The 12110-nt window shown below is 36.2% G+C and overlaps 1 protein-coding gene across 2 annotated transcripts in view; it reads left to right on the top strand.

Moving 5' to 3' along the window:
- The window catches only part of PREX2 (phosphatidylinositol-3,4,5-trisphosphate dependent Rac exchange factor 2), a 171664-nt gene that overhangs the window by 111096 nt on the left and 48458 nt on the right, over nt 1–12110 (top strand). For both annotated transcript variants that reach the window (XM_041464435.1, XM_041464434.1), the window contains exons 32-35: nt 2945–2986; nt 5696–5913; nt 8553–8655; nt 10190–10333. In XM_041464435.1, the coding sequence (XP_041320369.1) occupies nt 2945–2986; nt 5696–5913; nt 8553–8655; nt 10190–10333 (507 nt within the window). The remainder of the gene's footprint in view (nt 1–2944; nt 2987–5695; nt 5914–8552; nt 8656–10189; nt 10334–12110) is intronic.

The raw sequence follows: 12110 nt of genomic DNA, 5'->3' as shown, positions 1-12110 counted from the left end.
AAAATTTTAATTAAAACTTCCAGTTGTTATAAACATACTTAACCATTATTGCTAAAGTAAGGATGAATACAATAAATTCATCTCCTTATTGAAAACTGACTAATTTTTCTTTTTATAAAAGTATCACAGGATATTTTTGTTTTTTGTTCATTGTTCTGTTGCATTGCAGAATCTGTTAGATTAGATTGATTAGTGCATTGTTGCAGGAGACATGGGAGCCTCACAAAGATGAAATGTTTTAAGTACTAAATACTAAGATTCCTTTTATTTACTTGGTTTAATAAATATGATGAAATGGGAAAACTCTGAATGCCTTGAGGATGAGTGCTCTGGTCTGTCAGTTTTCTGTTTATTAGTGTTAGAACTGGGAGAACTATTAAAAAAATCCATGAAAGTTTGCACAGATTGGGGAAAAAAAAAAAAAAAAGAAAACAGAAAAAAACCGACCAAACCTTCCTTAACAGTAAAATTAAAATATAGTTGGACATTGCTTTGTCTCATTTCATTTGCCTTATTATATCATTAGAGAAGGAAAAAATTTCAATGGTTACAGTAAAAGACCAGCCTAGAAAGCTAATCTAGTTGCTAGCATTGACGAGTTCTCTGAAGTGATATGCAGGTTCTAGGAGGATTGATCTGGTGCTAAGTAACTAAAGAAAAGTATGAAGTTATTTCTTGGATTGACTGGGCCTAATAAATTTTTAAACCAATAAAGCTAAAGAGAAGGTGTTGGCACAGGCAGATCTTTGAAGGTGAAGTACTTGATTTTCATGGAGAGGGCAGTAATCAGGGCAGGAATTGGACAGCCACCAAATACAGGAAGAATAATGTAGGCACTTGATTCTGAATCTGTGTGAGATATGTAACACAACAACTGGAAAGCACAGGAGGAAAAGGCTGGAGTAGAAACCAGGAAAATGAACAAGATGGATGGATAGAAAGGGACTCAACAACAGAAGGGTGTAAACAAAATAAAGAGAAGGAAACATTTTTGTAGTTGCTTTTTCCCACAGAAAAAATAGGTGAGATTTTTGATCAAAAGGAGAGGTGTTCTGGAGCAAGCCAGATTTCTAGTCAGCTAGTCATGTAACTACATGAGAAAGTGCAGTTGTTTTTCTAGCACTGTAATTTTAAGTTTAAACAGGAAATATGATGCAATTGAGAAAGTTCTCATCTACTTTAAATTAGGAGTGAGGTTTGATGGAGCCTTTCGGTTATTGAAGATATAAAAAATGTATTTCAATTTAAATAATAAACCATGCAGTGCAAAATCTGGCTTTTTGAAATATTTTAAGGTGTGAAAAACAAAATAAAACTAAAATCTAGCCTTTCCTGGCAAAGATCTGAATAGCAGAATAACGTGGGTTTTTTTTTTTAATAAAGTACAAAAGAATATTTAAAAAGAAAAGAAACTGAAGACATCTTGCATTACAAATCAGAATCTAAGAGGAACTGCTAGGGAGTTATTCTTTTCCATACAACATGTAGCAAGAAGGAGTGAGAGCTTTCATAGCATTTGGTATTTGTTGAAAAGCAAATTATTGACATCCAAGGTTCACTTCTAACCCCAGGTAAGTAGACAAATAATCTAAAAATACTGTTTTGCCTGTGGGAATATTTTGAAGCACAGAAGACTTATAGCAGTGATAAAAGAGAGTTGCAGTGTCCTGTGATTTCCCCATAAGCAGGAAATCGTTATTTATAGATACCTCAAATTCTTTTGAATTTAGAGATCCAACAAATCTTATCTAAAACAAGCTGCAAGTAATAGCCCAGATGCATCTAAGTTATTCAGATAAAAGCTGTATTTCCCTACACTCTCTTTTCAGTTACTAAGTTATAGTTGGACTCCAGGTTATTCATCTCTGTTAGGGGTTGTGTTTTCTTTTTCAAAAGACAGAAGGCTAAGGCAATCACCTAGAACCAGGACTTCTCAGGAATAATGAGTAATTTTTAATGTTTGTATTTGAGATACTGTGGTAGTAACAGTGTAGGGGGAAAGAAATTACAAAATTATATTATTGTACATATAGCCAGTTTCAGCCCTGCTTGTGCACTGAACAGGGCTTTGAACAGGACTGCAGAGAAACTTGTGTGAAGGAAGGTTTGGAAAGATGTGAAAGCATGTGAAGTACTGTTGTGTTCGTCCAAGTAGTACCTGTAGGACAACTGATGTGCTGCAAGTTTGGCACTCTCTAGGGTTATGGCAGATTTTAACCTTCCTGTATCTTGCAGCACTGGTTAACATATTTAAATTTGTGCTCTGGTGCATAAAGTGCACTTCCTTCAGCCTGCCTGCAGCCTTTGAAAAGCAGGCCCCTTCAAGGAAAACATAAAAGGTGGGGGGGGAAGTGTAAACCCACATTTTTGCCTGCGTAAATTAAGATTTTTTTTTTTTAATTTCTACTTTTTTACTTCATAGATTGTTAAGTGAAAAAACATTTTTGAAGCAAAATAAAATCCTGAAGGCTGGAAGTAAAGTGAAAATGCTGTGGTATTTTTCCTAAAGGCTTTGGTATACATTAAAATAGGGATAATTTGAGATTTTTTGGTATGAACAAAAGAGTACAAGAGAAGGAGAAGAAAGAATTAGGATAATGTGAGAATCAGTGAAAACTAGTCTTGTTTTTCAAAGTTTTGGGACTGGAATTCCTCAGTTATGGACTTGGTCTGGCCAGCTGCTACACATGTGCTCTGAGATAGCAGCTGCCTTTTCATGTGTCTTTCTCAGTGACAGTGATTTTAATTGTTATCAGTTTTTATCAAGCCATATGTACAACTAAGTGAAGTGGAGACTCATTACTGTTTTGTAGGTATCAATCAGCATTGCCTAGAAAGAAGCTGGAGTTAAGCTGGTATGAAATGAGAAACTGTAGATGCAATATTATGTTAATGAAAACACTTTTAACCATTACCTCAAAGTATTTTCTTATTTTTCTTTAAGAGGTGAAGGCACGAATACTCTTGGCACTTCTAGAATATACAGGTAATTTTGCTTGTTTTGGGAGGGAGGGAAGAGAATGTGGATGGTTTGAGATAATTTTTGCTTTTGAATAGAAAATACTGTGTTTACATTAAGGGGGAAAATCTCAGATATGATAAAACCTGATAACCAGCAACTTCATCCCACTGTTTAGAATAAGGATTCCTGAAGAACACAGTTTCAGATATTTTTAACAAACACTGCACATTCTTTTTTTTTTTTTTTTTTTCTTTGAATGCAAAATACCTTATCTGGTCATTTACTTTAGATCTTGGCAGATAAAGTAAGTACTGAACACTCAGCTTTTGCATAGTGTCTCAGCTGTCTTCTTTGGGCGTTTTCTTATTTGCTGTTTTTCTTTTCATTCCCATCTGTTTCCAGATTTATATTGCTATTTTAACCCGTGCCTTTCTTTTTATGTATTTTTAGAGAACATTTAAGCTCCTCCTTTCTCGAAGGACTCTGATTATTCTCTGTATTAATTCTACTATCATGCTGTAGAGCTTAAAATACACAAAATAGGGATGTATGTTTGCAAAATTAATGTCACTGGATTGGTATTTAAAAAATAATATCTATGTCACAAGTTTCCCTACAGTTTGTAGATGCCTACATGTTCAAGTAGGCAGTCCAATTTAACTGTAAAAGCTCATTATTTTGACCATCTTACAGCACTGAATGAATGCATGATTTAATTATTTTTGTTTTGACACACAAGAACAATTTTATAAAAGGGATTATAACCTTTCTTTGTTGTCAGATTTCTTCAAAATATTAGAAAAATTTTTAGTAATTCCTCAATTATCCTAAAATAAGAAGTCAGTTGAGAAAATGTCCTAGACTTGATTTTTTTAGTTTTCCCTATTTATGTTGTTTTATAAGTTGGTAAACTATCTAGTTTATTTAATATAAAAATATTTTTGTAAAAGGACCCCAAAGTGCTCTTGTATTCAGTATCTGCTGTTCAAGTAGCATTAAATGAGATTCAGAAATGTGTTTGAGACACAGGAGAGCTGCTTCAGGAGTAGGAAATACAGAGGAAGCCAGCAACTGTTAGAAAGAAAGAGATAAAATTCAGCAAAGTGAGGAAACAATGTGTGTTGGGCTCAAATCCTGAGCACTGTTGGAACTTTGGAAAGTTTTTTGACTGTGGAGAAGCCAGTGGGATTTTTGAAGCTGGTGATGAAAAGCTGGTGATTTTGAAAGATGAACATTCTCTCTGTTCTGGATTTGCACAATTTGAAAGAGACAGAGAGGTTGCTTTGAACAATCAAAAAAACAAAAAAAAAATCCCCAAAAAAACAAAAAACCCAACAGCACTTGAGAGAAACAGAGAGGTTGCTTGGAACAATCAAAAAAACTCAACAAAAAACCCAACAGCAACAAAAACCATTGAGTCATAGTGCATAAACAGTAGTGATTTGTCCATTTATGTAAAATATTCCCAAGGTTCTGAGAAACTGTCAAATAGAATAGAAATGATATCAAAAGAGTGTTCACTATTATCAATAGCTGAGGAAAAGACTGAAGAAGATCTCAGAGGAAACTAGACAGAATGAGGTTACTTTGAGAAATATTTGGAGTCCAAAAAGCACATTTCTTAAATTTGGTAGTAACTTTGTGACTACTGAATAATTTCTGCTGATTAACCAGTCATCAGAATTCTTGTCAGCTCCATAGAAAAGTTGGAAAAAGACCTAAGCCTCCTAGAGACAGAGCAATCTAGTAGCAAAGACAAATATTTCAGGCTTTGGAAAGACCTCTGTATCACCTGATCTCCCTCTCCTGCTCTGAGAAAGATTAAGTCTACCTGAACCATCGTGATTGATGTTTGCCTAACAGCTTATAATGATAAAATTACTTGAAGACCTTCAGAAAAGAGGATGAGAAAGAAGAGCTGAATATTTATCATCACAGTTTTGTTCTTTATTGGAAATATGTTTCCCTTTTTAATTCTTTTGACCTTTAGCTAATCTAATACCTATGCCCTTCAGAATAAATTGGTAGGTTAGCTAGTCCCTAATTCAAATCACCTGCTAATGTTCCATAGCTATCTACCTACAGACCTTTTCTGGACTTTGTTGGCACCATAAATCTCTGCTGTTTCCTGGATATGTGATGCTGCTCTGTACTTATTTTATACATTCACATTCATATAAATTTGATTTGGATAGATTGTGTTCTGGTAAGAATACTGTGCTTTCCAGCAGACAGCCTTCATCTGCCCTCCCCAGCTGGAAGCTGTGGAATAGGCCAGATGATGCAGTCATGTTAAGAGCTTCTGACTGTCCTTGCTTTCTGGTGGAAAGTAAACATTTGTAGGCCCAGCTTGCTCTCACATTGCAGCAAAGAGATCTGACTTGCCTCCGTTGTTCTCCATTGTACATGTTCTATGTACATTAAAAGTACATAGAATTTATGGCATGTACATTAAAATCTAGGAGAGAAACGTATATTGTTTATAAAGAAATACTTTAAATTCCAGATTTTAAATACACTCATGCAATTTTAGAATCATAACATAATATTTTAATGAGGAAAATGGCAAATTGGGTCGTGGAGTACTATTAACTAGAGATAACATTAGGCTGTAAACTTGTAAATTGCTTGACATAAAAATGATGTATTTTATAGATAAGGAATTCAAGCCTAGTTTCTTTGCTGTTAACTAATCTCCTGTTTAATTTTGCTTTTGGCTTTTACACCTCTCAGATAGCGAGATACAGCTGAGGCGAGACATGGTCTTCTGTCAGAGCCTGGTGGCCACAGTCTGTGCCTTTTCAGAGCAGCTGATGGTGGCCTTAAATCAGATGTTTGACAACAACAAAGAGTATGAAATGGAGACCCTGGAGGCCAGCAGAAGGTGGTTGGAACAGATAGCCAGTGCAGGTCTTCTCCTTCATTTCCAGTCCCTGCTCTCTCCAAACCTGGTAAGACTCCTCTTGTCTCATGCTTGGTCAGAGTCCCTTTTCCTTCCCTGAACCAGGGACATGGTTAAGTAGTCTCAGACGTAAATCTGATTTTCTATATCCTTTTTGCTAATCTTGGTACTTAGCTGCTATTTGGAAAAGTTACAATTCTGATATTACAGATTTGGGATCTGATACAGATAATTACAGTTTGGTTATGGTATGGGAAATAAGTTTTCCACAAAGACAGCATTCTGTTTGCTTTGAGTTAGCAGATAGTGAGATTACCCTTGACTCCCCACTGCTGTTGTAGCTGTTCCCTGGGATTGAATGTAGTGTAGGTGATAAGCAGAGCTTCATTTTGCAATTAGCAACAATACAAGGTAAATAAAATACCTGGTTTAGGTAATTTTATTACCCTTTTCCCTAAAAAACAATAGGTGTATAGTAGTTGAAGGAGTAAACGTGCTGGCCTGTTTTGCTCCTGTCATATGGAAAATCCTTGTAGCCTGTCAGAGTAATTGGAAATCAACTGTTTCTTCACAAGGCTTGGCAAACAGCCATGGCTTAAAAAACAATTAAAAATGGGACATGGCTTTGTACTCCCTTAATCCTCAGTTATCCAAAGTGCTTCTTTAGCTATTTAAGATGCTTCTCACACTAGACTGGTTCCTGCTAGCCAGAGGAGCTGTGAAACAGTCTGCTTAGCCTTTTCCATGACAGTTTGGTCTACCTCTGGAGTTGCTCCTTAAGAATCAAACTCCATATAAATAACAGATGATGTTCTTAGTATCAAAGATGTTCTTTCCTCTCCTTGTCTGTCTTGGCAGCAAATTGCTGACAAATTGACATAAGAAACCTTAGAAGCAGAAGAAACCAATACAAATAAAGGTATTTCCAAATCACAGTCATAAAGTCTCAGTCTATATATTGGAAAGCCAGTGTGACCAAGTACCTCACAGGCAGCTCTGGTACATGGGTTTGCATGGGTGTGTGCAGCTTTCAAACAGATATAATCAGGGCCTCAGAGAAACAGGGGAACTCTTAATCCACATGAGGAACATGTGAAGAAAGCACTGTCTGGGAAGCTTGGACTCATGTCTTCAGTCCTGGATGCTTTTTGACAATGTGAGGCACTAACAGGTGGTGCAATACTTAAGAGTTCAAGAGTAAATTCCACTGGTGTCTTGTGCTTTGTTGTTGTGTTAGCACAAAACAGCTGTAGTCTTTACAGCTCTGAATAATGATATTTTTTTTCACTGCAGATTGCGGTGATTTCCTTTCTAGTGAAAATGTGTGCTACTCAACTATTTTCACATAATCAGATATCTGCAATATGCATTGTCCAATTGAAAATAAAGTTCAGTCTTTTCTGCCTCACGATTCTTAACCAAGGGAATTGTATTTAAAGGCAGCTTTTTCAATACCTTCTCTGCACTATTTGGCTTACAAATTATCTGTGTTATTTTAAACAAGGGGTTATTTTAAACAAGGGTATTTGAAGGAAATTACACTCATTATGGCCAGAGTTCAGTAAAGAATGAGCAGTTGTGCAAGAGTTTCCCACGCTGCTCTATTCTACTATTCTGCTGACAAAATCACTCTGTCCATAGGCTTCATAAATTGAACCAGAAGACAAGGTATTTCTAGCAGATTTGCTTTTTCATAAGTACAAGGGGGAAAGCTATTTCACTATATAGATCAGGGAAAATAATGGGGTTTTTTTCTTCTGTTCTATCATGCTGTAAACTATAATTTATTGTCAATTTAGGGACAGCTATTTATTATTCTTTGCCATCCTACTGTTTCAGTTTTAGAGGGGGGGAAACACATTATTCAGATTTCCTTTTGGCTCTTGCTAATCTAAAGAGCCAGGGGAGGGCTGTATAAGGAATAGAATTACTTTAAGTGATTATTGATTTAAGCTGTAATTGGTCTGCATAGTTAACTCAAGATAAACATAATTGTAGATTACTATTTTCCTTTTTAAAGGTTCAGTTAAGTGTCTTGAGTAATCCTGGATCTCTTTAACTATCTCTTTAGCTCAGGGGTACACAGAGTGAACTATAGGTGCAAATCAAAATATTGGCACATCTATGTACTTGATTTGTGCCTAGAGTTTTGTAGGTGAAGTGCAAGTCATCCTGAGTCGTGAATTTTCTGAGCTTCTGGGTCAATTATTGGTGCTTAGAGTGGGCACAATAAACTCTTATATGTTGTTCGTAAGTGAAATCCTGAAGTTATGGAAATTTTAAAAGAAAATTGCTAAAAAAAATGTAGTTTTCACATTTCCCTTCTATTGCTTTACGAGATGGACCTGGTGGCAGGACAAGGTGCTAAAATCTGGTGTCTTACAGAATAATGACAGAATGACTTGATTAAAAGACATGAGAAATAATGGTGGCTGTAAATTACCTATTAATTTACTGTATGATGTGATAAATTAATTTTAATAATCCTGAACTAGTAATGAAAGGGAAAATGCCAATAGAAACAAAGTGATTTACCTCATCTAGGTGTTAAATAGGTAATACACTGCAGCAGTGAAATGTTGTGCAACAGTCTGTAGTTAATTTTATGTCTTGCTCTCTTATATTATTTCTGGTAGGGAAAACATCTGGCTGAGATGACCTTTCCAATTTTTATTTTGCCTTTTTTAGGCTGATGAACAAGCTATGCTAGAAGACACATTGGTTGCATTGTTTGACTTGGAAAAAGTTACTTTCTACTTCAGACAATCGGAGCCAGAACCACTAGTTGCAAGTGAGTAATTAATATTTGGGTTTTACTGGTTTTGTAACATTTTTTGTTCCTAGAACATCACCACTGACAGGGAATCTTAGACAACTTGGAATTATGGAGAATAAGTAGATGTATAGGTCTCCTGATATTCCTAGATGTACTGAAATACTGCTGTCATCGGTGACACTGCAGAATCATTTTCTGGCAACGTCAGTAACCCCGGGGGAAAAATTGTTTGCTTAGCTGAATTTTGGGAGTATGAACATTGGGAGTATATGACTGCATCAGGAAAGTCCCTGGAAGACCGAGCTGTTGTTGAAGAAACGTGTAAAAATAACTTGAAGGTCTTGGTAGGGAAATGCAACTGATATAAGACAAAGAAGCATAAACCACATTTCATTTTGTTGTGTGAAAAATAAATGGCTTTTTGAGGAGTTTCTTGAGAGGACAGGACAGGCACTATTAGGATCACTTTAAATTTGGCAAGAACCTTTCTCTGAGACCTGCTGCTGCAGATGATCAGGGTCCTAAACCCTTCCTCACAAAACTTGCCCAACTCAGCAGGAAAGGACTGTCTTTGCAGTCTGCTGTTCATACACTTTGCTCATTTTCAGCCATTCCTTTATTAATGTATGTTCAGCCAGTAAATATTGTCCTGCAGTGAACTTTTTTTAGTGAGCAAAAAGGCCTCATTTTTTTCCTGTCTCATAAGTCCCCTGGGAAGGGAGGAAAGCATGTCTGCTTCACATCAAGCCCTTCTGAAACAATTCCTTTGCTGGATTAAGACCACACTGGAGAGAACTTCTGCAGTAACCAAAACCAGAAGACACAAAGCTACTCCACAAAACTGCCTCTGCCTGGGAGAATTCAGTAGCACAGGGCTGAGAGTCAGGTAGGATTTAGCCTGTTTAAGACCACATTAATTTTGGTTTGATTCAAGTACGGCCCCTGCTCAGAGTGTTTTCAAAAGAAGCCCTGCTAAACCCAGTAACAACATGGAAATGCGGTTCCAGGAGGGCCTCCTAATGTGGAGTTAATGCTGTCGTGAACTGTTCGTCTTGCAGGGTCTTTCAACTGAGGTGTCTGTACTAATAAACAGGAATGCCATGTGCTCAAGGATTGCAATGAATTCTGTGTTTTCTTTTGGTTTAAATGCTGCCACCACAGTCACAGTGACTATGTTTACAGTAGCCCAAGAACTGGCAAAATTTTACTTTTTTCAGTTATGATTCTGCATAATCAATAAGAGAAAATAAGTATTTTCTTGTTACCATAAGTAGTGAAAATGTTGCTTGGAATCTTTAGCGTTTAGGTACAATGTGGTTTATGCTCACAGTAAAAAAACTCTAAGTAATAATAATAATGCAAGTCACTATGTTTGTTACTGTTTCCAACTTGGAGACTTATCTATGGAAACAATCTATAATGAAAAATACTGAATGTTGTGTCTGCAGTGATTTTTTTAATCTAACTGCATGAATTTTGTGTGCAGCAGTTTCTGGAAAAGAATGTGTCATTGCTTACAACCGAATTGTAAAACTGACTGTATTTTTAGATGTACCAATCACATACCAAGCAGAAGGAAGCCGGCAAACTCTGAAGGTTTACTTCTACCTTGATGGTTACCACTTTGAACAGCTTCCGCAAAGGCTGAAGAATGGAGGAGGATTTAAAATCCACCCAGTGCTTTTTTCACAAGGTAACTTGAGGTTAAATTCACCCTGCCCTGCTTTCTTCACATAATAGTTAACTCTCTTTAAACTCCACTTATTTACTCTGATTCGAGTCCTCTGTAGTCATAAGGGTACAATGCTTATATTTAGATGTTGTTTAATGTGAGCATTTTTTGAGGACTTTGAATTAAAATGTAAATTGAAGAAATTCTGATGTCTGTAATAAAAAATAGAGGCATGGTTATAAATTTCTAAGTTTATGCCAGTTACATGATTCCAACCACAAAGAGTGAATCTTCATTTATCAATATTGTTTTGTTCTTTTTAGCCATTAATGGACAATAGTCAGACCATGAAACTTGCCCTTAAAAGTGTTTTGCTTTTCAAATGCTTTCGTAATCTTTTCCCATTACTTCGTATTTGAGGACTAAGCTGTTATCCCCCTGAGAGTTCTGTCTCCTGAAAATGTTATGAAGAGTTAAATAGCATTCTCAGGCTTATGTAGTTATTGCTCTGCAAACATTACAAAGTGAGGAATGGTGGCACTGGCGCTCAGACTGTTCATAAATTCCAGGCAGCCTGCATTAGCTGCAGTGTCATTACAGTCATCAGGAGCGTGAAGTTTGCTCCACAGAAATGGTGAATGTGAGCTGCTGATTGCCTTGAGCCGCCTTTGATTTCACAGGGAGCTGAAAATACTCCACACCTTGTGAAAAGCTTCCAGGGTCTGTGTGGAATAGGCAGAAGTCAGGCATACAAATGAAGTTTTAGAGGGGAGCTTGGTCTCTGATGGACAAGGAAGATGTAAAAGAAAATAGTGCACAGAAACATAAATAAATAGCTGAGCTTTTAGTATAAAGTTAAAACACACAATTTTTAAAAAAAATGAGATCCCGGGAGTTAGATTTTTAAACAAAATAATGCAGACTTCAGTGGTTTTCTTTTGAATAGATTGATTAAAGTCATAGGGAGAAATGAGAACACTGAGCAGGAGGCAAATTTCAGTAGAGCAGACAAAAAAGCACTTCAGAGAGAACAGAAAATACCTTGGTTCAGCTGAATTCCTGGAAATACTGGTTTTTTTAGACTGGGGAGGGGATTCAGTGTGCTACGGGATTTATTTAGCAAAATTTTTTCCGCTCCTATTTCCAACAGGAGAAGAAAATTGATTCTTAGGATAAGCATCTCTGTAGTCGGCTAAAATAAAAGGATAAGGATCCATTCAAGTGTTTACATCTGCGTAATATTTTTCAGTAGAATGGAAAGTTTCTTCTTTCTTTATCATATCAAATTTATTTAATTTTCAACCATCATTCTCTAAAATAGTCCATTGGATTCCAAGAATAAGTAGTCCTGGATAAGTCTTTAAATCCTAGTGTAAAAATCATTATTTTGAGGGTTTTTTACCTCATTAATGAGTGGATTGGGATTCTGTTTTTCACTTCTTTCCTATGAGGTTTGGCTGACCTGCCATCAGACTAACTCAGTAGATTCCCATCTGTAACTGAAATTTATTACCTACTAATGTAGAAATCTTATTTAAGTTTCTTTGTGAAGTGAATTTTTTTTCCCCCAATCTAAACATAGGTAAGTTGTTTCCTGCCTAAAATACAGTGGTTGATGGTATTTTCAAATGGAACATTTAGAAAATCATGTTTTTGGGATACTTTGTCAAAGGCACAGGTCAGTGCACTTTGGACTGTTTCTCTCTGTGTTTCTCTGTTCTCACTGTCATAGCTCCATGCCTAAAATTGCAAGTCAATATATTTACATGATTAGCACTATAATATTTTTTGAAGTTTT

Source organism: Pyrgilauda ruficollis, unplaced genomic scaffold (assembly GCF_017590135.1).
Source record: "Pyrgilauda ruficollis isolate IOZ18807 unplaced genomic scaffold, ASM1759013v1 scaffold18, whole genome shotgun sequence".
NCBI lineage: Eukaryota > Metazoa > Chordata > Aves > Passeriformes > Passeridae > Pyrgilauda > Pyrgilauda ruficollis.
Note: the sequence above shows the minus strand (reverse complement) of the source record. Positions and strands in the feature narration are given on the sequence as shown.